The sequence below is a fragment of the Gadus morhua genome, chromosome 8, assembly GCF_902167405.1.
Source record: "Gadus morhua chromosome 8, gadMor3.0, whole genome shotgun sequence".
Classification (NCBI taxonomy): Eukaryota; Metazoa; Chordata; class Actinopteri; order Gadiformes; family Gadidae; genus Gadus; species Gadus morhua.
Window position 1 is genome coordinate 12912320 of NC_044055.1, and position 21783 is coordinate 12934102.

At 48.8% G+C, this 21783-nt stretch overlaps 2 protein-coding genes across 4 annotated transcripts; one reads left to right on the forward strand and one right to left on the reverse strand.

Moving 5' to 3' along the window:
• Positions 1-181: 181 nt before the first annotated feature.
• rab36 (RAB36, member RAS oncogene family) lies at positions 182-4803 on the reverse strand. Of its 3 annotated transcripts, none has more exons than XM_030364348.1 (11): positions 4624-4803; positions 4327-4362; positions 3740-3831; positions 3255-3329; positions 2738-2839; positions 2007-2071; positions 1700-1751; positions 1427-1508; positions 1089-1179; positions 902-1015; positions 182-625 (listed from the first exon to the last, which is right to left on the reverse strand). In XM_030364348.1, the coding sequence occupies exons 2-11, from the start codon at positions 4354-4356 to the stop codon at positions 576-578; spliced, it is 753 nt and encodes a 250-aa protein (XP_030220208.1). In that variant the 5' UTR covers positions 4357-4362; positions 4624-4803; the 3' UTR covers positions 182-575. The 3 variants fall into 3 exon arrangements, with proteins under 3 accessions (XP_030220208.1, XP_030220207.1, XP_030220206.1); XM_030364347.1 differs by having other exon boundaries at positions 4291-4451; positions 4624-4802; XM_030364346.1 differs by having other exon boundaries at positions 4291-4362; positions 4624-4800.
• Positions 4804-5824: 1021 nt separating this feature from the next.
• Positions 5825-17990, forward strand: LOC115549227 (polypyrimidine tract-binding protein 2). The gene is made up of 17 exons (XM_030364318.1): positions 5825-5910; positions 6718-6739; positions 7233-7290; positions 7398-7561; positions 8321-8392; positions 8482-8553; positions 8717-8875; positions 9735-9845; positions 9947-10118; positions 10407-10484; positions 10859-10971; positions 13904-13937; positions 15054-15146; positions 15394-15510; positions 15960-16059; positions 17428-17505; positions 17683-17990. Exons 1-17 carry the CDS (start codon positions 5903-5905, stop codon positions 17810-17812), a joined length of 1581 nt encoding a protein of 526 aa, XP_030220178.1. The 5' UTR covers positions 5825-5902; the 3' UTR covers positions 17813-17990.
• The last annotated feature ends 3793 nt before the right edge of the window (positions 17991-21783 follow it).

Sequence of the window (21783 nt, forward strand, 5' to 3'; positions counted from 1 at the left end):
TTGGATCCCAAGGATTCAGTAAAGCGATTTGATTAGTCGACTGAGGCCACTTAAACCAATCGCAGCCAGCCTGCACATAGACCCGTTAGCTAAACGTTAGTCATTTCCGAAAGTATTCTTCATATTATTATTACGTTTAATAAAGAGAATACACGATGTTGAAAAGCTTAGATGACTTGAATAATTTACAATGTATATTTTATTACCCACAATACACATTTATTATAACCAAACATACACGTTAAAGTAATGCACTAGAATATATTTCATTGTTAAAAAAAATGACTTAAAATGACCTCGTACTGATAGTACTCAGTACGAGGTAAGGACAGTTGGATAAACACTAGGTTGTGGAGGATGTTTTGAGTCTTTAGTTCTGGACGACTCCAGGGGGATTTCAGAATGAGTCACAATACTGAACACAATGAAGATGGTGATGAGGGTTAGCGTAAGGGAGCCAGCAGCACCCGGAGGAGAGGGCAGCTGGGAGGAGGTATTAAGGCACTGCAGGAGGAGGAGGAGGAGGCGGTGATCTCCTGGACAGAATTCCAGCTGTCTCTCCGTCCGTCTGGCTGTCAGCAGCAGGTTGACTTTGTCTCTTTGGGTCTCTCTGCTCGATCCGATCCTGGAAGCAGATGGTCAAACTGACACTGTTAGCCAGAGCGAGGCTAACCTACTGATGCTGTTAGTCAGAGGGAGGCTAACCTACTGACCCTGTTAGCCAGAGCAAGGCTAACCTACTGATGCTGTTAGCCAGAGGGAGGCTAACCTACTGACCCTGTTAGCCAGAGCGAGGCTAACCTACTGACCCTGTTAGCCAGAGCGAGGCTAACCTACTGACCCTGTTAGCCAGAGGGATGCTAACCTACTGATGCTGTTAGCTAGAGTGAGGCCAACTTACGGATGCTGTTAGCTAGAGCGATGCTAGTGGCCGCGCCGCTTTCTGTGTCTCTCAGGACGATGTCTTCCAAGGCCACCGCCGCCACTCTGAAGAAGAACTCCGGAACATTCTCCCCTGACACATTACAAAATGAAAGGTTATGAAACACTTCAGAATAAAGCCCTGGTTCCTAGTGTAGAGCAGGTACCTGATTTGGCAGAAACGGCCCAGAACTCTCCTTGCATCTCGGCGGCCATCTTGGTGGCGTCTTGCTCCGTCCTCTGCCTCTCCTCCACAGACTGCCGCGTAAAACAGAGGAACCTCAACAACGCACCCACCAGGTTCAATTGGACGTGGGAGGTGGTTCAGGTGGGGATGGTTGGGGGGTGCAGGTGGGGGTGGGTGGGTGTTGCAGGTGGAGGTGGTGCAGGTGGAGGTGGGGGGTGGTGCAGGTTGGGGTGGGGGGGGGGCCGTTGGTGGTGGTGCAGGTGGGGTGGTGGGGGGTGCAGGTAGAGGTGGGGCTGGGGTGCAGGTGTGTGTACTGACCAGCAGGTCGCTCTTGGTGCCGACCAGGAAGACCAGGTTTCCCCCGGACTCGTTCTCCGTCATCGCCTCACTCAGCCACTGGCTGGGGATCACAGGGCTGTAGTACTACTACACAGTACTGTAGTACTACTGAGTATTACAGTACTGTGTAGTACTGTTGTAATACATAGTACTGCAGTACTACACAGCACACAGTACTACACAATACTGCAGTACTACACACCAGGTAGTGCTACCCTATAGGACCTTCAGTACTGCAGTACTGCGACCTACCGAGTGTTCTCCAGGCTCCTGATGTCCGTCATGTCGAACACCGTGATGATCACTGGAGGACGGAGACATGGTCAGGGTCAGGGGTCAGGGCTTCAGTCAGAACAACAAAGACTAGGTCAGGGTCAGGCCTTTAGGGGTCAGGGCTTCAGTCAGAACAACAAAGACTAGGTCAGGGTCAGGCCTTTAGGGGTCAGGGGTCAGGGCTTCAGTCAGAACAACAAAGACTAGGTCAGGGTCAGGCCTTTAGGGGTCAGGGCTTCAGGGGTCAGGGCTTCAGGTAGAAACACAGTATTAAGGGATGTCCTACCTTGGGCTCCTCTGTAGTACGCTGAGGCGATGCACTTGAACTTCTCCTGCCCGGCCGTGTCCCATCTGTGGGTGGAGGACCACGTCAGCAGCGCCCAGACCAGCTTCTCATCTACATCACCCAGAGCAGTTCCTCATCTTACACCACCCAGAACAGGTCCACATCTTACACCACCCAGAACAGGTCCACATCTTACACCACCCAGAGCAGTTCCTCATCTTACTCCACCCAGAACAGGTCCACATCTTACACCACCCAGACCAGCTCCTCATCTTACACCACCCAAAGCAGCTCCTCATCTTACAGCACCCAGACCAGCTACACCACCAAGCTCCTCATCCTACACCCTGCGTGCTGTGTTTGAAGGAGCCCAGAAAGGCCTCCTAGGATGAGTGTAACATGGAAGTGTTCCTCCAGCTAGGTGGAGTGTAACAAGGTGAAGTGTAACATGGACCTGTTCCTCCAGCTAGGGGTGGTGAAACAGCTGGAGTCCAACATGGACCGGTGACACTCCAGCTAGGTGGAGTGTAACAAGCTGGAGTGTAACATTGACCTGTGACACTCAGGCTAGGTGGAGTGTAACAAGCTGGAGTGTAACATGGACCTGTTCCTCCAGCTAGGTGGAGTGTAACAAGGTGAAGTGTAACATTGACCTTTGACGCTCAGGCTAGGTGGGGTGTAACAGGCTTGAGTGTAACATGGACCTGTTCCTCCCCCTGGTTCCTGCTTACATCTGGAGGGAGAACGGCGTCCCGGCCACCTCGAAACGCTCAATCTCAAAGTCCACGCCGATGGTGGCCTTGTAGTCCCGCTGGAACACATCCTTACAGAACCTGGAGGAACCACAGTCTTCATCATACATTATATATAGAACTAGAACCTGGAGGAACCACAGTCTACATCATATATAGAACTAGAACCTGGAGGAACCACAGTCTACATCATATATAGAACTAGAACCCTGAGGTACCACAGTATTCATCATACATCATATATAGAACTAGAACCTGGGGGAACCACAGTCTTCATCATACATCATATAGAACTAGAACCTGGAGGAACCAAAGTCTTCATCATATATCCTTTATAGAACTAGAACCTGGAGGAACCACAGCCATCACCATATATTATAGAACTAGAACCTGGGGGAATCACATTCTTCATCATATATCATCTAACTAGTACTGAACACCTGTAAATAAGACATGTCTAGTATCATATATAGAACTGTAAATAATGAACACCTACCTGTTAATAAGACACGTTTTTCCCACGTTAACGTCTCCAACCACTACTGCTTTCGACATTTTCTGTCGGTCCCACCTACCAAAACAACAGGTCTTAGTCATGATTCCATGTCTACATTGGACTAATCATTAGGGACCTGTGGGACCTTTTCTATTTTTTGTTATCTGGAATCAAATTCAATCTGATGTAGCAATCAGATGGGTAACCATCATGCTGGCTTTTTATAATGCAAAAGACTTTCTTTAATAGAAATAGCTAATATAGCTGATATAAAGGCTCGTAGCTAGGCTACTAAATATAAACTACAAAGGGCTTCAAATTAATGATTTACACAGCAGAGGGATGGGAGATTAAGTATTTTCTATGGGAGGGCAGCAACCCAAAACTACACCTAGGGGCCGGAGCCACAGGTGTCCAATCAGGGTCTTGTTAAGCATAATGGCAGCGAATCAGAAACAGTTTGGGTGTGTCCCCAAAGCACTCACGGCTGGTTCCTGGCCGCCCGGTCCTGGCAGGAGGCTTTGGTCCTGAGGTTCCAGTCCTCCTTCACCTGCAGGCTGGCCTGGGGGGTGTAGGCCTGGACCCACAACAAGAACACATCGCACCGGACCCAGAACCACAAGACCTCACACTGGACCCACAACAAGAGCACATCACACCGGACCCGGAACAAAACCACATCACAGCGGACCCAGAACCACAAGACCTCACACTGGACCCACAACAAGACTAAATCACACCGGACCCGGAACAAGACCACATTACACCGGGGCCGGAACCACAAGACATCACACTGGACCACAGGACAATACACACCACTATCTCTAAAGTAAGTCACACACACACACACACACACACACACACACACACACACACACACACACACACACACACACACACACACACACACACACACACACACACACACACACGCCCTTCGCAATAAACCTTTAAATTGTTTATGATGTTATGGTTTTTTAAAGGCTGGTACGTGATTGTTGTGCATCGTGTATATCAGGGTATATTTGGGGAGTACCTTGGGGTATTTGGTGATAACTCTGTCTTTACTGACCGGCGGAGGAAAGCCCATCGCGTTGAGCATCAGGACCTTGAGAGAGGAGACACCAGCGTCGCGATCGTTATTCACTTGTCTGTCTCCACAGGGCGTCAACACCGCACTCTCCAATCAGCACAGCGCTGCAGACGAGACCAACATCTCACGCTGATTCAAACATTAATGTTTCCATAAGCAGAGAATAGTCTATTCCGACACTGGTTGCACATGTACAGCGAGTGAGTGTGCGTCTTAATCAGAGTGCAAAATCAGACACAAAAACACCCAGAAACAGCCCTCTAAGGGAAGACTCACCGGGTGGAGGAGGATGAGGTCCGCAGGCCTTCAGGAGGAGAAGTGTTGTCTTGAGGAGCAGCTGTGATAAACCTGGTCTCCCTGGCAACCACCGATAGGCCCGCGCGTCACGGACTCAAGCCTCGCCCCCTGACTCCTGAGGCCCCGCCCCCTGACTCATGACGATCTGCTGTGATTGACAGCCTTCATAGTAGAGTAACTAATCCCTTTTAGGCCATCACTATGCTTACTTACTTCAGAAGTGGGCTAGGCTTCTATAAAATATATATTTTCAATTGCATAATTGATTTAGAAATACTTTACAGTGAGGAGGACATCTTCATGTTTTTTAGAAGTTGTTTATTAACCTGTTTTTAATTAACTCCGTTGTCAATGAACCTGTAAAGCTGAACCTGAAAGTCTCTCTCTAAATAATCTAAATAAAAAAATAATTTAATTCACACTTTCATTACAGACTCACGGTCTCAATTCACTGAACCATTTAGGTCTGTTCAGTCATGGTCTTGCAGCCTTGTAACTACTTCACGTTGCCTTTTTGAGGTTTGAACACAAGTGTGCTGAATCGAGTGTTGTACAAGATGCTCTGAATAGAACCACTCCATCTGTAAACTAAACCTCTGAGAGAGAACGTTCGCTTGTGAACACATCACGTATTACCCATAAATATCATCTATTCTGTCATAAAATGGATTACATTCACCTAGATTAGATTCAGACTCTCTCATGTGTCCTAGATGCCCCAGATCATCCCTCCTCACGCGATCTCCTGTCAAACATCACACACAGGGAGGAGGGCCTGCTGGAGCCCACCTGGACCGAAGACCAAGCTAGAGACCCCCCACCCCAGAGCCTCAGGATTACTAGTTCTGCTACCAGTTCGGCTAACAGTACTGATCTCAGTACTGCTCTCAGTACTGGGAGTAGTACTGGGAGAAGTAGGCTTTGGAAGCATCAACACAGAACTGAGCGAAGGATTATTGTGAGGACTGTTGACAGAAGGCTGATCACAGGCACGTTGATCTCTTGATTCTAATAGAGAAATGGGCATTCTGCAGGTCGACAGTCAGGTGCAATAAAATATAAACACCCTTAGTAATCTAGACTAGAAGACCACTACACTGGGCTCACCCCTAGGGGGCGATTGTAGACAACTGTCCCGGACCTCAACCCTAGGGGGCGATAGTGATCCTATAGACCAGACCTCATCCTGGTCCAGAGAAGAAGTCCCCCATCTTGCAGTGGTCGGCCGTTTCGTGATCTAAAATACATAATCCTTGCAATGGACGGGTAAATAATAACAAATCTAATAGGATATTAGAGATTACTGTAGTAAGAGTAAAACGGGTTACTGTGCATCGGACTGGTTTAGTTGATATCAGCGGGTTTTATTGATGCTATCTGCTAGCACATATTAACGCTAGCGCAGTTCCTTATCGGAACATATCTGGTCATATTTCAACCTTTCTGGCTTTCTCTAAAGATAATTAAGCAGCTCTGTCTCGAACAGGAGGTAAGCGTTAGTGATGGGAGGCTGGAGGGGAGGCTGGGCCGGCCGAACGGGGGAGTGACGGCCACAGCAGGGGGCTGAGGGCCGCAGTCCGCTGCTCCTTTGTCTCCATGGAGATGAGCTGTTGTGGTGTACCGGGGTAATCCAGACCGGTCTGTAGTCCACTGGACCGGTCTGTAGTCCGCTAGACCGGTCGGTAGTCCGCTAGACCGGTCTGTTGTCCTCTTGACCGGTCTGTTGTCCTCTAGACCGGTCTGTAGTCCTCTAGACCGGTCTGTAGTCCTCCAGACCGACATGTAGTCTGGACTGGAACAACTAAATAAATGCAGTTAGTTTATTATTATTGAATAAAACTGAACCAGGAGTAACTAATGCTAGAATCTTTTTCAATTATTTTGTGTTATTATGTGTACTCCAACAATAGATTGAGTACACATAATGTTTTGATTTATAACTGATTTGCGGTACGTTGGACCTCTAGGTTGGCACTACACATATATCCTTCAGATGAAACGTGTTTCAGACTCTAAAGTCCTGCGTTATAAATATAGTCGAGTTTCTGACCATGTTCCTCTCTCCCTGGACAGAGATGTTGCAGTCGGCGTGAAGGTGAGATAACTAGTAACTTATCAGACTTTTTAACATGAATCATAATAACATTATTATATAAAGTTATTGATGAGCTGTGTGGCTCATGGATTGATGGGAGGATGTGCTGGGTGGACACAGAGAGGTTGTCATGGTGATGTAGTAGTAATAGTGTGGTAGCAGCAATAACGCAGTAGTTAGCAGCAGCACTAGTTAGAAGCAGCACTAGTTAGCAGCAGCGGCAGCAGTAGTTAGCAGCAGCAGTTAGGAGCAGCAGTAGTAGTTAGCAGCAGTAGTTAGCAGCAGCAGTTAAGAGCAGCAGTAGTAGTTAGCAGCAGTAGTTAGCACCAGTAGTTAGCATCAGCAGCAGTTAAGAGCAGCAGCAGTAGTTAGCAGCAGCAGCAGTAGTAGGCAGCAGCAGCAGCAGTAGTAGTAGTTAGCAGCAGCAGCATTAGTACTCAGCACCATCTGTAGTAGTTAGCACCAGTATAATAATAATCTCTTGTATTTCCAGAGAGGCTCAGATGAGCTCAACATGTACAGCAGCAGCAGCAGCCCCACCTCGATGACAGGTAACCACACACACACACACACACACACACACACACACACACACACACACTGTGTTTGTGTATATACTCTTATACTATGGTACTACCGTGTGTGTTTGTGTGTGCAGCCAACGGCAGCGACAGTAAGAAGCAACGTCTGGAGGAGTCGCCGCCCTCCCGCGTGCTCCACATCAGGAAGCTGCCCAGCGAGGTGTCGGAGACCGAGGTCATCGCGCTGGGCCTGCCCTTCGGCAAGGTCACCAACATCCTCATGCTCAAGGGGAAGAACCAGGTACACCGGCACCCCCACACCTGGTACACCCCCACCTGGTACACCCCCACATGGTACAGTGGTACACCCCAAACTGGTACACCCCCACATGGTACAGTGGTACACCCCAAACTGGTACACTCCCACCTTGTACACCTGGTACACTCCCACCTGGTACCCCTGTACACCCCCACCTGGTACACCTGTACACCCCCACCTGGTACACCTGTACAACCCCAGCTGGTACACACCTACCTGGTACACCTGGTACACCCCCACCTGGTACACCCCCACCTGGTACACCTGTACACCCCCACCTGGTACACCTGTACACCCCCACCTGGTACACCTGTACAACCCCACCTGGTACACACCTACCTGGTACACCTGTACATCCCCACCTGGTACACCCCCACCTTGTACACCTGGCACACTCCCACCTGGCACACCCCAACATAGTACACACCTGGTACACCCCCACCTGGTACACTCCTACCTGGTGCACTCCCACCTGGTACACCTGGCATCCTCCCACCTGGTACACCCCCACCTGGTACACCCCCATCTGGTACACCCCCACCTGGTACACCCCCACCTGGTACACTCCCACCTGGTACACCCCCATCTGGTACACTCCCACCTCGTACACGTGGCACACCCCCACATGGTACACACCTGGTACACCCCCACCTGGTACACGCCTCTACATATTCTAAGGTTCTAATGTGATACTGTAGTGATGTGAGCGGTTCTGTGTTAACGTGGTGATGTGTGTTTCAGGCCTTTCTGGAGCTGGGCACGGAGGAGGCGGCCATCACCATGGTCAACTACTACGCCGCCGTCACGCCCCAGGTTGGCCACACCCCTGTTGCCATGGATACCTGAGACACAGCCCACCTCACCTGCTTCATACTAGACTAAGTGTTCTCTGTGTTCCTCAGGTCAGAAACACCCCGGTCTTCATCCAGTACTCGAACCACAAGGAACTGAAGACGGACTCTGCGCTGAACCAGGTACCCCCCTTAGAAGTGACTCTGGATTGTGTCTAAGCAGTGTGACTCTGGCCTGTGTTTGAAGTGGTGTGACTCTGGATTGTGTCTAAGCGGTGTGACTCTGGTTTTTGTCTAAGCGGTGTGACTAGTTTGTGTCTAAGCGGTGTGACTCTGGTTTGTGCAGCGGGCCCAGGCGGTGCTGCAGGCGGTGTCGGCGGTGCAGGACGGCAGCTCCCCTTCCTCTGACCCCGGGGTGCTGGACCTGGCCCCGCCCCCCAGCCCCGTGCTGCGCATCATCATCGACAACATGTTCTACCCCGTCACCCTGGACGTGCTGCAGCAGGTAGGGACCTTGGGAGGACAACATTTTGTTATGGTGACCAGGGAACCTAGTGTGATGAAAACATGCTGTCATGGCGACCAGGGAACCTGCTGAAGATAGCATGTTGTCATGGTAACCAGGAAACCTGTTGATGATACCATTTTGTCAAATAGAGATTCTAATTAAAGTAGCATTAGTTATGCCCCTTTTCCAACTGCGGTTAAGCTTCAGCGCCAGCACACCTCAGCCCAGTAGTGAGGGTGCGGTTTAGCCCAGCTCAGTTACGGCTCGTATTTCCAACGCCGACAGTACCCTTATGGTAGGGGGGGGGTTTAAGTTGTATAGCGATAGCCGCGGCAGCTACGTACGTAAGCATCGTGATCTCATAGCAGCCTGACACAGTGTAGCCCGCTAATAAATCCATGGAAAAAGAATGACGCTCAAAATGAACAGAGCAACAATGTAGGGCGGCAAACTTTTGCGTGACATTTTCCCCAATAAACAAAGCTTCCGCCGTTGTCTAGAAATAGCTGGACAACGGCGGGTAATGTGTTAGTTTGTTATTATCCCCCAGTCGCTCGGAAGTGAGGAATCTGTCGACCAATCAACGGACGGCGTGTGTAGCTCAAACTTGTCGGCTCAAACTTTCACCCTTTTAGGCGTCTCAGTACCCCAACAAAGAGTACTGCGTGATGAGTACGGCTCAATACGGCTCAGTCCGGATCACGCCCACTTTTGGCGGTGGAAACTAGACCCGTGCCGCACCTTTGCATACTGAGCAATCCGGGGGAAATGCGCCATTAGTTCTATATCTTTGTCTAGTGTCTCCAAGTTGTCCGGGGTTTGAGAATCTTCAAATTCTGTGGTTTTACCGTTTCAGATCTTCAGTAAGTTTGGGACGGTGATGAAGATCATCACCTTCACCAAGAACAACCAGTTCCAAGCTCTGCTGCAGTTCAGCGACCCCGTCAACGCCCAGCAGGCCAAGCTAGTAGGTTACCATTAGCACCACGCTAGTAGGTTACCATTAGCATCATCCTTAGCATTAGCGAGTGTGTGTAGTCCAGACGTTAACTTGCCTTCTCCTCCCAGTCTCTGGACGGTCAGAACATCTACAACTCCTGCTGCACCCTGAGGATCGACTTCAGCAAGCTGGTCAGCCTCAACGTCAAGTACAACAACGACAAGAGCCGTGACTACACCCGGCCTGACCTGCCCTCTGGGGACGGGGACGGCGGCCACAAGGACCACTCCTCCCTCCTGGGTGAGTACCCCCCCCCAAAACCCTCTGCTAGCCTCCTCCCTACTGGGTGAGTACACCCAAAAGATAAAAAAACAGAGTGGGTCTCGTGGTGGTTTGCATGGAGTCTGGATTAGCCTTTAGCTTAGCTTCATGAGGGGTTTCAGTGTGTTTCTAAGGTATCCCATTCATCCGGACCGCTTACTTCCCTTTAGATTGAAATAATAGTTTGGCTACCGTTAGCATTGCTACTGTATGTGCGTGTGGAAGCTAGCCTAGTTGCCAGCTGAGCTTTGTGCTGTTGTTTCTCAGGGACGCCGTCCGGAGCGCTCGCGTCCTACTCCAGTGGAGGAGGCTACTCGTCTTCTCTCTCCATGTCGCAGGGCGGAGGTATCCATCCCTTCTTCTGTTTCTTAACCTCATCCTGCCCATCCTGCTTGCTCCAAACACTGTTAGCTGCTAATGCTGTTAGCTGCATGCTTCCAGCTACTAGCTCCCTCTTCCATTCACTGCCATCTTAACCGGGGTCAGTCTAGATTTTGATATAGTTGGTATCTTAACAACATCCTTGGTAAATCGAGCCAATCACTAGCCCTGTCTGTGTTAGCAGCTAGCCCTGTCTGTGTTGGCAGCTATGCTGGCTAACGCAGTAAGCGTGTGTGTGTGTGTGTGTGTGTGTGTGTGTGTGTGTGTATGTGTATGTGTGTGTGTGTGTGTGTGTGTGGGGCCCCCTCCCCTGGCCTCATGTTGTGTTGTTGTTTCAGGAGCCATTAGCCCCCTCAGCGCCGCCGCCGCCGCCGCCGCAGCAGCTGGGCGTGTTGCCCTGTCCGGGTCAGGGGTGTCTGGAGTCTTGCTGGCTTCCAACCTCAACGACGAGGTACACCACGCCCTGTGTGTGTGTGTGTGTGTGTGTGTGTGTGTGTGTGTGTGTGTGTGATGGCCTCTCTGCCCCTGGTGGTGGTGCTGTCAGCTACAGCTGCCCCTCTGCCCCCGGTGGTGGGGCTGTGAACTACATAGACTAGCTAGAGACTGGCCTCCCTCTGATACTCAGCCTAAATATGTGAGAACATTATCTGCCTTGCTAGCCGCACCCCCTGGGGTCCTGACCCAGGCTGTCTAGGTCCTCAGGGGTCCTGACCCAGGCTGACTGGACCCCTGGGGTCCTGGCCCAGGCTGACTAGGTCCTCAGGGGGAGGTTTTATAATATAATGACCGTATATATATGAATGGAACATTGGAGTGAAGGGATAAAAGGGGACACTGCAGCATTGGTCTCGGGGAGAGTTTCACATAACTGACCTTTTAGTACATTTGGTCGCACTCCAATATTTAATTTGTTACTAAGGAGCATTAAAGTTTCAAATGATGTGTTTGGGCCGGCTAGCTACCAGTTAGTCAGAATAAGAGAAACGTATCTGTTCATCCAGTACCTCAACCCTATTGGTGCTGGAAGGGATCTTCCAACGATCTGATTGATCAGCTCCCTTTCCTGACACCCCTAACAATCCCATTGGCTTGGAGGCTGACACTCCGCTCTCTGCTGCAACCCCCCTCCCAACCAGCTTCTCTCCCTATACTGTCTTGTAGTACTCTTACTGTAGTGGTACTCTACTCTACCCTACTGTTACTCTACCCTACTTTACTTGTACTCTACCCTACTGTACTGGTACTATACTCTACCCTACTGTACTGGTACTATTCTCTACTGGTACTATACTCTAACCTACTGTACTGGTACTATTCTCTACTCTACTGTACTGGTAGTCTACCCTACTGTACTGGTACTATACTCTTCTGTACCAGTGCTATACTCTACTCTACTGGTACTATACTCTACCCTACTGTACTGGTACTATACTCTACTGTACTGGTACTCTACTGGTACTCTACCCTACTGTACTGGTACTATACTCTACTGGTACTATACTCTACTCTACTGTACTGGTACTATACTCTACTGGTACTCTACCCTACTGTACTGGTACTATAATCTACTGTACTGGTACTATTCTCTACCCTACTGTACTATACTCTTCACTACTGTAATGGTACTCTAGCCTACTGTACTGATACTATACTCTACTCTACTGCTCCTGTATTCTGCTCTGCTACTCTAGTCTACTCTTACTGTATACTATACGTCTGTACTATGACTATATTCTACTCTGCATTCTACTGTACTATGTCTATATTCTACTCTGCATTCTACTGTACTATGTCTATATTCTACTCTGCATTCTACTGTACTATATATTCTATGCTGTTGACCTTTTGTCTATGCTTCCCCTCATCCAGAAGTGTGTGTTGCGTGTTGTGTGATGTGGGCATGGCTCTGTGATGTGGGTGTGACTCTGCAGTGTGGGCGTGTCCTGACTAGGGATGGGAACTGATGAGATGTTCTTGATGCCTTTTATGAGTTCTGTTCTTCGCTGCGGTCCTCCTCCCCTGAGCCGTTCTGTTGTGTCTGTTCTCTGAGCCTGCTGCAGGGAGCAGGTTAGAGTGAGGGTTAGCTCGCCTTAAATTGAGGAAATGAGAGTTTCTATTGGTTTCACTTGAGGTTTTCCTGGTGGACAAGAGGGATTCAATAAATACTGGCAGATGAGTAAGTCCCTGGATGTCATGTCAGCAGTCTTCCTAAGGACTCATTTTGTGGCCATTTTTGAAATGTGATAGTTCCTCTTGTATACACAAACTGAAAGTCTGTTTTCAATTGATATCCGCTGGAGAAACATGACCTGTTGTTTAGGGCAGGGTGCTTTGTGATTGGCCACTTGTGTAGATGTATTGACCAATCGCTGGCTCTGTAGAGAGAAGGGCTGGGTCATCACCACGGCAACACAGACAGACTCATACTGCCGACCAGTCATCACCACGGCAACACAGACAGACTCACACTGCTGACTGTTCATCACCATGGCAACACATACATACTCGTACCGCTGACCGGACATCCCCATGGCAACACACACAGACTCATACTGCTGACCGGTCATCACCAAGGCAACACACACAGACTCATCCTGCTGACCGGTCATCACCACGGTAACACAGACAAACTCATACCGCTCACCCGTCATCACCACGGCAACATACACAGACTCATACTGGTGACTGGTTATCACCACGGCAACACACACAGTCTCGTACCGCTGACCGGTCATCACCACGGCAACATACAGACTGGTACCGGGGTCTTCAGTTCCCCGTGTCACTATGCGGATTCAGGGCGTGAACATCTGATAGGGGCCCTGACGGCTGGGAGCCGTCACGGCTCTGGATCAGACCAGTAGGAACCGCTCCACCATTCCCATCCCTGGTGTGTGTGTGTGTGTGTGTGTGTGTGTGTGTGTGTGTGTGTGTGTGTGTGTGTGTGTGTGTGTGTGTGTGTGTGTGTGTGTGTGTGTGTGTGTGTGTGTGTGTGTGTGTGTGTGTGTGTGTGTGTGTGTGTCTCCACTGATTATGTTTACTGACCTCTGCTTTGGTTTTGTCCTCTCCTCCTCATCTCCATCCTCAATAACCTCCATCACCCCCACATACTCCTCCTCCTCTAACCACCTCTCTCTGTCTGTGTCTCTCTGTCGCTCTCACTCTTTCTCCCCATCCCTCCTTCCCTTCCTCCCACTCTGTAATCTTGTCGGTCTACCTTGACTGCTTCGCACCATGCATTCCCTCTCTGCTGCATCCATCGTCATGGAAACCACCTCTCCTCCTCTTCTCCTCCTCTACCTGCGTGGTTGCTGGTGGTGTCTGGGTCTGTCCTCTCTCTCCTCCTCTTCTGTCCTCCTCCGCTCTGCGGTCTCTCTCTAAAGATGGTCACGCCCCAAAGTCTCTTTACCCTCTTCGGTATGTTGCTGCACTCCTACTCTATTACCGTCTCTCTCGCTGTGCCTCTACCTCTCTATCTCTCTCTCTCTCTCTCTCTCTCTCTCTGTATCTCTCTCTCTGTATCTGTGTGTCTCTCTCTCTCTCGCTGTGCCTATACCTCTCGTTCTCTCTCTCTAGCTGTGTGTCTCTCTCTCTCTATCGTTCAATGTGCCTCTACCTCTCGCTCTCACCCTCTGTCTCTCAATCTATCTCTCTTGCTGTGTCTCTAGCTCAATCTCTCTCTCTAACTGTCTCTCTGTACATCTCTACCTTCCTCTGTCAAGGTCTCTCCCCCTCTCTGTTTAGATATGAATACATATTATTACTCTTATCTGTAATTCTGTTTTATACAACGTCTCTCTCTAGTGTTTCCCTTGTTACTCACCCTGGATAGTTTGAGGCTGTGAGATGTAGAGCGGCAGTTAGCTCAATGTACGTGTAACACATAGAGTAGCTAGCTCAACATATACTGGGAGATAGCGGTTCAGATAGGGGCCTGCTAATAGAGCAGGCAGGACTCATAGATCAGGCAGGACTCATGGATCAGGCAGGACTCATGGATCAGGCAGGACTCATGGATCAGGCAGGACTCATGGATCAGGCAGGACTCATGGATCAGGCAGGACTAATAGATCAGGCAGGACTAATAGATCAGGCAGGACTAATAGATCAGGCAGTATTGATAGATCAGGCAGTATTGATAGATCAGGCAGTATTGATAGATCAGGCAGTATTGATAGATCAGGCAGTATTGATAGTGCAGGCAGTATTGATAGTGCAGGCAGCACTGATAGAACAGATAGCACTAATGGAGCAGGCAGTACTAACTGAGCAGGCAGTACTAACTGAGCAGGCAGTAAGAATGGAGCAGGCAGTACTGATAGAGCTCGCAGGTGAACAGAGTGCAGGTAGGCGTGAGGGCGAGTGACATGGGAACTCTCTCCATCTCTCTCTCCGTCTCTCCAACACTAACTTTGTCTCAATCCCTCCATCCTTCACACTCTTTCTACGTTGACTCCATCTGTCCTGCTCCTCCTCTCCTCCTCTCCTGCTCTGCCTGTCTGTCTCTCTGCCTGTCTGTCTGTCCGGATGCAGGTGTCTATGGTGACGTGCAGCGCGTGAAGATCCTGTTCAACAAGAAGGACAGCGCTCTGATCCAGCTGTCCGACGGGAACCAGGCCCAGCTGGGTGAGTGCCGGCCGCCCAGCCTAATAGCCATGCCAACACTGGTTATGTATTTGTTGATTTAGTTAGCATCCATTGATGTAAAGATTGCTCCCTGGCTGCGCTGATCGGGCACGTATTGTTCTCATTCCACAGTCTGGACCTTGAAGAACCTTAATGTGTCTTTTGGATCCTGTTCATCTTTCTCTCTTCTCCTTCTCCTCCCCTCCTCCCCCTCCCTCCTCTCTCTCCCCTCCTCCTCCTCCTCCAGCTATGAGCCACCTGAATGGTCAGAAGGTGTTCTCCAAGGTGATGCGCGTCACGCTGTCCAAGCACCAGACGGTGGCGCTGCCGCGGGAGGGCCTGGACGACCAGCTGCTCACCAAAGGTCTGCTGCCTGGGCCGCCACTAGAGGGCCCTGTTCCACCTCCACAGGGGCCACTGGAGCCTCTAAAGGGGCCACTACAGGGCCCTGTTTCACTGCCTATACAGGAGCCACTAAAGGCCATGTTTCAGCCTCTACAGGGGCCACTAGAGGGCCCTGTTTCACAGCCTCTAAAGGGGCCACTGGAGGGCCCTGTTTCACAGCCTATACAGGAACACCTAAAGGCCATGTTTCAGCCTCTACAGGGGCCACTAGAGGGCCCTGTTTCACAGCCTCTACAGAGGCCACTAGAGGCCCTGTTCTACAGCCTCTACAGGGGCCAGTAGGGGGCCCTGTTTATATTGTTCCATGATGAACAGTCACAACTATGTATGGATCCCTTTTGAGACGGTCCGTGTTGAAGGCTGTACAGAAGGAGTGGATCCTCAACATGTGATTGGTTGTTCCTCCAGATTTCTCCGGATCTCCTCTCCACCGATTCAAGAAGCCAGGATCCAAGAACTTCCAGAACATCTTCCCTCCCTCCTCCACCCTGCACCTCTCCAACATACCGTAAAGCTCCTCATCTGTCTGGCTGTCTGGCTGTCTGTCTGTCTGTCTGTATGTCTTAGGGATGTGAATTTCTAGCAAAAAAACTATTCAATATTCGCTGAGAAGTATTCGATTAATATTAGAAAATCGATCAATCAAGAACCCTGCACGCACCTCGTATACATGCACACACAATGACAAAGGAAGAGGCTTTTATGATTTGTATGAAATCAATCTGTTTATTTCAACAACTGCGCCATCAACATTCAACATAAAAATTATTTCAACGTGGGCTTAGGCAGATAGACCTACATGCGCCGAAAACTAGAGCCCGACTGATATATCGGCAGGTCGATATTATCGGCCGATATTAGGCATTTTTTTCAAACTATTCGGTATCGGCATTTATAATGGCCGATAAATGAATATAAAAAAAAAAAAAAGTTGGTCCACCAGAGGGCGCTCTAACGCCCAAACCCGCTGATTAAGCCAGAGTTAGGCAGAGTGAATGACGGAGATCGACGGAGATCATCGGTGTTGTTCATGTGTGCAAGTGTGTTCATGTTGTGTGTTGGCAACTGTCACGAGACATACATTGCTTGAATAACAATTAAAAGAACATCCTCATCAATTCTCTAAAGTCGATAAGCATGACTTAATTCATGACTACCATGTCCAGTTTTGCTGTTGTTACGTGTTAGCTGAGAGTGAGAAGGATTTAAAGGATAACTACAAATAACCAATGTTAGGGAAATGTGTTTGTTTTGTTACGCGTTTCTGGATTTTTTTTTATTATATATATATATATATATCGGGCGATATATCGGCATATTGGATTTTTAAATCACAAAATATTCGTATCGGTATCGGCCATAAAAATTCTATATCGGTCGGACTCTACCGAAAACGGATCGCTATTTATTTTACTGAACACAGCCTGCATGACGGTGAACTAGATACGTCTTTAGCATATGGAAACTATGGCCAAAAAAATAACCTCACACTGTGTCTTTTTACAATTTATTTGTTACGGGGTTCGTAGTGTTGATCAGAAGAGAAATTGTACGCCAAAGACGTTGGCGTCACATAGCAACCGCGGACGCTGGGGTTGATAAGTTACCAGACTACTTGCGGAGTGGTACGAAAGAAAAAGAAAATTCACTTTCAGCGGTTATTATATGCTTAGCAACGGTGAATTATCAAAAAATTATTCACCACCGGAAGTTGTGAAAGCCCATGCAAGTGAACGGAGCGTTAAACAGAATTGAGAAGAGCCGTGTAGTAAATAACGATAGTCACATTCATTATTCGATTTTCTATGTGACTCAGACTATTAGACTATTGTTGCCTAATATATATATGTATATATCTCAATGTCTCTCACCCCAGGGAGGGCGTGTCCGAGGAGGATCTCCGTCTCCTGTTCTCCAATGCTGGAGGAACTGTAAAGGCCTTCAAGTTCTTCCAGTAAGATTCACTTTCTGTCTCTATCAGACGGCTGTTTATATGTCCGCTGGATCCCAGCAGAATTGTTCTTCTGTGATTCATCCCATAATATTTCCTACTTGACTCTTGAACCAGTTGTCAGACGTTTCTCCTGTAGCTCTAGGAGGCCTCAACCCTCCACCCCTCCTCTCTCCCCAGGGACCACAAGATGGCGCTGCTCCAGATGTCTGCGGTGGAAGAGGCCATCCAGGGGCTCATGGACCTCCACAACTACGACATGGGGGCCAACCACCACCTCAAGGTGTCCTTCTCCAAGTCCACCATCTGACCTGGTCCCTAGACCACCAGAGAAGACCCTGAACCACCAGAGAAGACCCCAGAGCAGACCCCAGACCCCAGAGCAGACCCCAGAGCAGACCCTAGACCCCAGAGCAGACCCTAGACCCCAGAGCAGACCCCAGAGCAGACCCTAGACCCCAGAGCAGACCCTAGACCCCAGAGCAGACCCTAGAGCAGACCCTAGACCCCAGAGCAGACCCCAGAGGAGACCCTAGAGCAGACCACAGAGGAGACCCCAGAGGAGACCCCAGAGGAGACCCCAGAGGAGACCCCAGAGCAGACCCCAGAGCGGACCCCAGAGCAGACCCTAGACCCCAGAGCAGACCCCAGAGCAGACCCTAGACCCCAGAGCAGACCCCAGAGCAGAGCCTAGACCCCAGAGCAGACCCCAGAGCAGACCCCAGACCCCAGAGCAGAGCCTAGACCCCAGAGCAGACCCCAGAGCAGAGCCTAGACCCCAGAGCAGGGCCTAGACCCCAGAGCAGACCCTAGACCCCAGAGCAGGGCCTAGACCCCAGAGCAGACCCCAGAGCAGACTCTGGTCATTCATTCTGTCTCATGTCCTTCAACCTGTCTCATATCCTTGTACCTGTCTCATGTCCTTGTACCTGTCTCATGTCCTTGTACCTGTCTCATGTCCTGTTGTTTCTATTGTACCGACATCACTGAGTAAAACACTTAAGTTTAGAAATTGAAGATCTATAACAAGCTACTTGATTTCTGACTAGCTCTCCTCTTACAACTACTACTAGTTTAAAACATTCTTATTAGTTGTAACTAGAAACAAGCCTACAGGCTCCCAGCTGGGATGCTATTGGTTGAATGGTAACATGTTGTCCTGGTCTGGTCGTGTGATTGGCTGGGAGCTCTGTGCCCCAAAGTACATGTGCCTTTTGAGTTTGACCTTTTGTTGGATCTTTGTCCCTCTGGAAGGAGACTGTTACTGACCTTTATTTCAATAAAGTTAGATTAGAATTGTATGTTGCTGTATATTTGACCTCCTCTTTCTCTTTGTTTTGTTACTCCTGCCTCAGCACCACAACTTTCAGATTAAAATGTCTTTTTTTATCAACCAGTCCGAGTGTGTGATCTGCTCTTCAATAAACAACCCCTGCTCTGTCTTCTCCCCTGTCTCTCTTTCTAGACTCCATCGCTAAAAGGCTTTAATCCTGCTTCATAGAGAATGTTTCCTTCCAAAAAGTAAATTTCTTCATTTAATCTTGCTCAACGGAAACCAAATTATTCACCATCTTCGCAGACATTCATGAGGCTGAGTGAGGTCGAACAGGGTCTTAGTGACCCAAAGATGGTGGCCAAGCCGGGATTACAGACCTACTATAAGAGCCATATTTATTAAATGTCTAATTTGCCCTATTTGAGTTATTGTTGTGTGTAAATATGATTATTGAGATTGCATATTAGCATGGACCCATAAGGAGATTCCGTAGTCATGACGTCAAAAGTAGTGAGATATTGCATGGAAAAACCGAAAGAAGCCTACGGAGCAACAGGTTTTTTACCCTTATTTCGATTTCATGCTCCGTTTCCTTTTTGCCAAGTATGATTTATTACATTGAATATTTTTATTTTGTCTTATTTTATATGTGATTCACCTGCAGGCCTACATGTGTTCGGTTGTGTTGTAGGAGTACTTTTGAGTCGTTAAATTGCGCTCATGAGGTAGCTAGCTACTGTAGCTAGGCCGGAGTCTTACTCAGTACTTTGTTTATTAAACGTGCATGGTCATTGCTTTCGGGACGTAGTGATGTGGATTAAACTAATTCGATCCTTTGTGGTATGGTGGTCTCGTGCTAGGTATGACTCGGAGAGTGGTAAATGTTCAACAACGTGGTTTATTCTAAGAGAGACGCAAGGTAAACGGGCTTGCGTTCTGGAGGTGGTTCATGAAGCATCTCACGAACACGGGTGGGAGTGGGCGGGACGGTACATAGGCTACGCCTACATGTTCTAATTGACCCAGGTAAACCTTTGGTATGTCTTGGCTTAAACGGAAATGGCAAAGTGGCCATGTTTGTAGTCTTTAACTTATCTATAAAATCATAAAAATCCTTATATGGTGTTGTCCATTATGTGGTGAAGAAACCATTCATAACTGTGGTTAGCTAACATGTTATCAGAAATAGAATAGACTAAAATTATTTACACCAGTAGCTTTTGCTTTTTTCTTGGCAGCCATTTTCTATGGATATTTCGAGTACTAACTTGACTAGATAAAACGTAATTATTTAATCTGAAGGCTATGTTTCATGGAAGACAAGAAACACAGTGATTACCGAGGCATACAGCAGGACCAGCAGCACTGGACCTGGACGACTACCAGGGGGCGCTAGACCTGGACGACCACCAGGGGGCACTGGTCCCGGTCTTCAGCAGGATGACCGTGTGCTGGTTCTGGTGGAACATTCACCAATAATTTCCTCACCGCCTGCTGAGAGCTGTAGTCGGCTCTGGTTGCCGTCATTGTCAATGTCAGGGACAACTTCTCTGGATAAAAAGACCAGCCCCAAATGTCAGCGCATCTTCCAGGTCAGGAGGTGGTGGCTGACAGCAACACATCTATGTTGCCATGGAAACGCACAGAATTGGCTTCACACGGTAAAATTTCCTCCATTTTCACACCGGAATAAACTTCACACAGCTGTTCACCTTGATGTAAACAAGAGGTCAAATGTGTGCCCCTGAAACTAGTCTTTATAGTCTCTACCTCGCTGCTGTTTTAAGAATAACAAGCCCAGTGTGGGGAGTTGAACTGACAACACGTGTTCAGGTGAAGAGAGCCGCCGGCTTCAGTTGGTTTCAGGACGTCAAACAATACTGTAGAGTGATGACACTACGCCTGGGTAGCATCACTGCTAGCCCGTGTTCCTATGGCCTTGCCGTTGCCTTTTGTGTTGACCCCTTTTCTTATTCTGATTGGCCTACAGATCAGAAAGTGCTATCCTGATTGGTCTGCAGATTGGGAAGTGTTATTCTGATTGGTATACAGATCAGGAAGTGTTATTCTGATTGGCCTAAAGAGGATATAAAGCTACATTAATGTCAATGTTAGGGCCGGCCGACCCGTTGCCATGGTGAAATTCTATCGAACCAATCAAAGCAGAGCGATAAATATCATAGAGGCTCTCCTTGAACTCTTCCCCTTTCAGTCTACATCTCACATCTACCTCTCCATCTCTCTCCCCTCTCTCTCTCTCTCTCCCTCCATCTCTCTCTACATCAAGCTCTCTTTCATCCTTCTCTCTCTCTCCCTCTCCATCTCTTTTCTCTATATCGCCATCTCTCCATCTCTCGCTCTCCTCTTCCTCCTCTTGGTCTCTTTCCCTCTCGTCATCTCTCTGTCCTCAATCTTCTCTCCTCAACCCCCCATTTTTTTTATAAAGCCAGGCTCGTCTCTATTGTTACTATGGCAACACTGCGGAGGCTGGGAGCTTGCAGCAGTGTTGTTCACATGCGCTACTAGTTCTGTTTAGAGGTGTGTGTGTGTTTGCGTCGAGGGGGAAGAGGTGATAAGAAATCTAAAGGGATGAAGAGAAACACCTCCTGCAGCATGGTGTCCATGGCGACCCTCTGCCAGCCTCCCATCAGGTCTCTAATGAGGTCATTGCTGTTCTTCTGACCCATTTAGGACCAGGCGCCACTCACAGAGGAACTAATGCTGTTCTCTGAACTGTTGTCACTAACAGTAAGGACTCTGTGTCCAAACAATAGCTAGTTAGGTGGTAGCTATAGCCAAACATGCTAGCTATAACAACACAGGTAGCTATAACCAATCGAGATATCTATATCCAAATGCACTAGCCATAGCCACACACTAGCCATAGCCACACAGGTAGCTGGCTGTGTGGTAGCTATAGCCACACAGTTGGCTACATCCACAGAGGTAGCTAGCTTGGTGGTAGCTATAGCCACACATTTTAGCTATAGCCACAGAGGAGGCTA

Bases quoted from the DNA above. Each gene is read 5' to 3' on its own strand.
- rab36 (XM_030364347.1), bottom strand. From the start codon at position 4,356: ATGCTCAACGCGATGGGCTTTCCTCCGCCGGTCAGTAAAGACAGAGTT. The intron at 1,752-2,006 runs GTAGGACATCCC...TCCGTCCTCCAG, and splicing joins GTACTACAGAGGAGCCCAAG to TGATCATCACGGTGTTCGAC. The intron at 626-901 runs GTAAGTTGGCCT...ATCTGCTTCCAG, and splicing joins CGCTCTAGCTAACAGCATCC to GATCGGATCGAGCAGAGAGA.
- LOC115549227 (XM_030364318.1), top strand. The intron at 10,972-13,903 runs GTACACCACGCC...CTCTCTCTAAAG, and splicing joins CTTCCAACCTCAACGACGAG to ATGGTCACGCCCCAAAGTCT. The intron at 16,060-17,427 runs GTAAAGCTCCTC...CTCTCACCCCAG, and splicing joins CTGCACCTCTCCAACATACC to GGAGGGCGTGTCCGAGGAGG.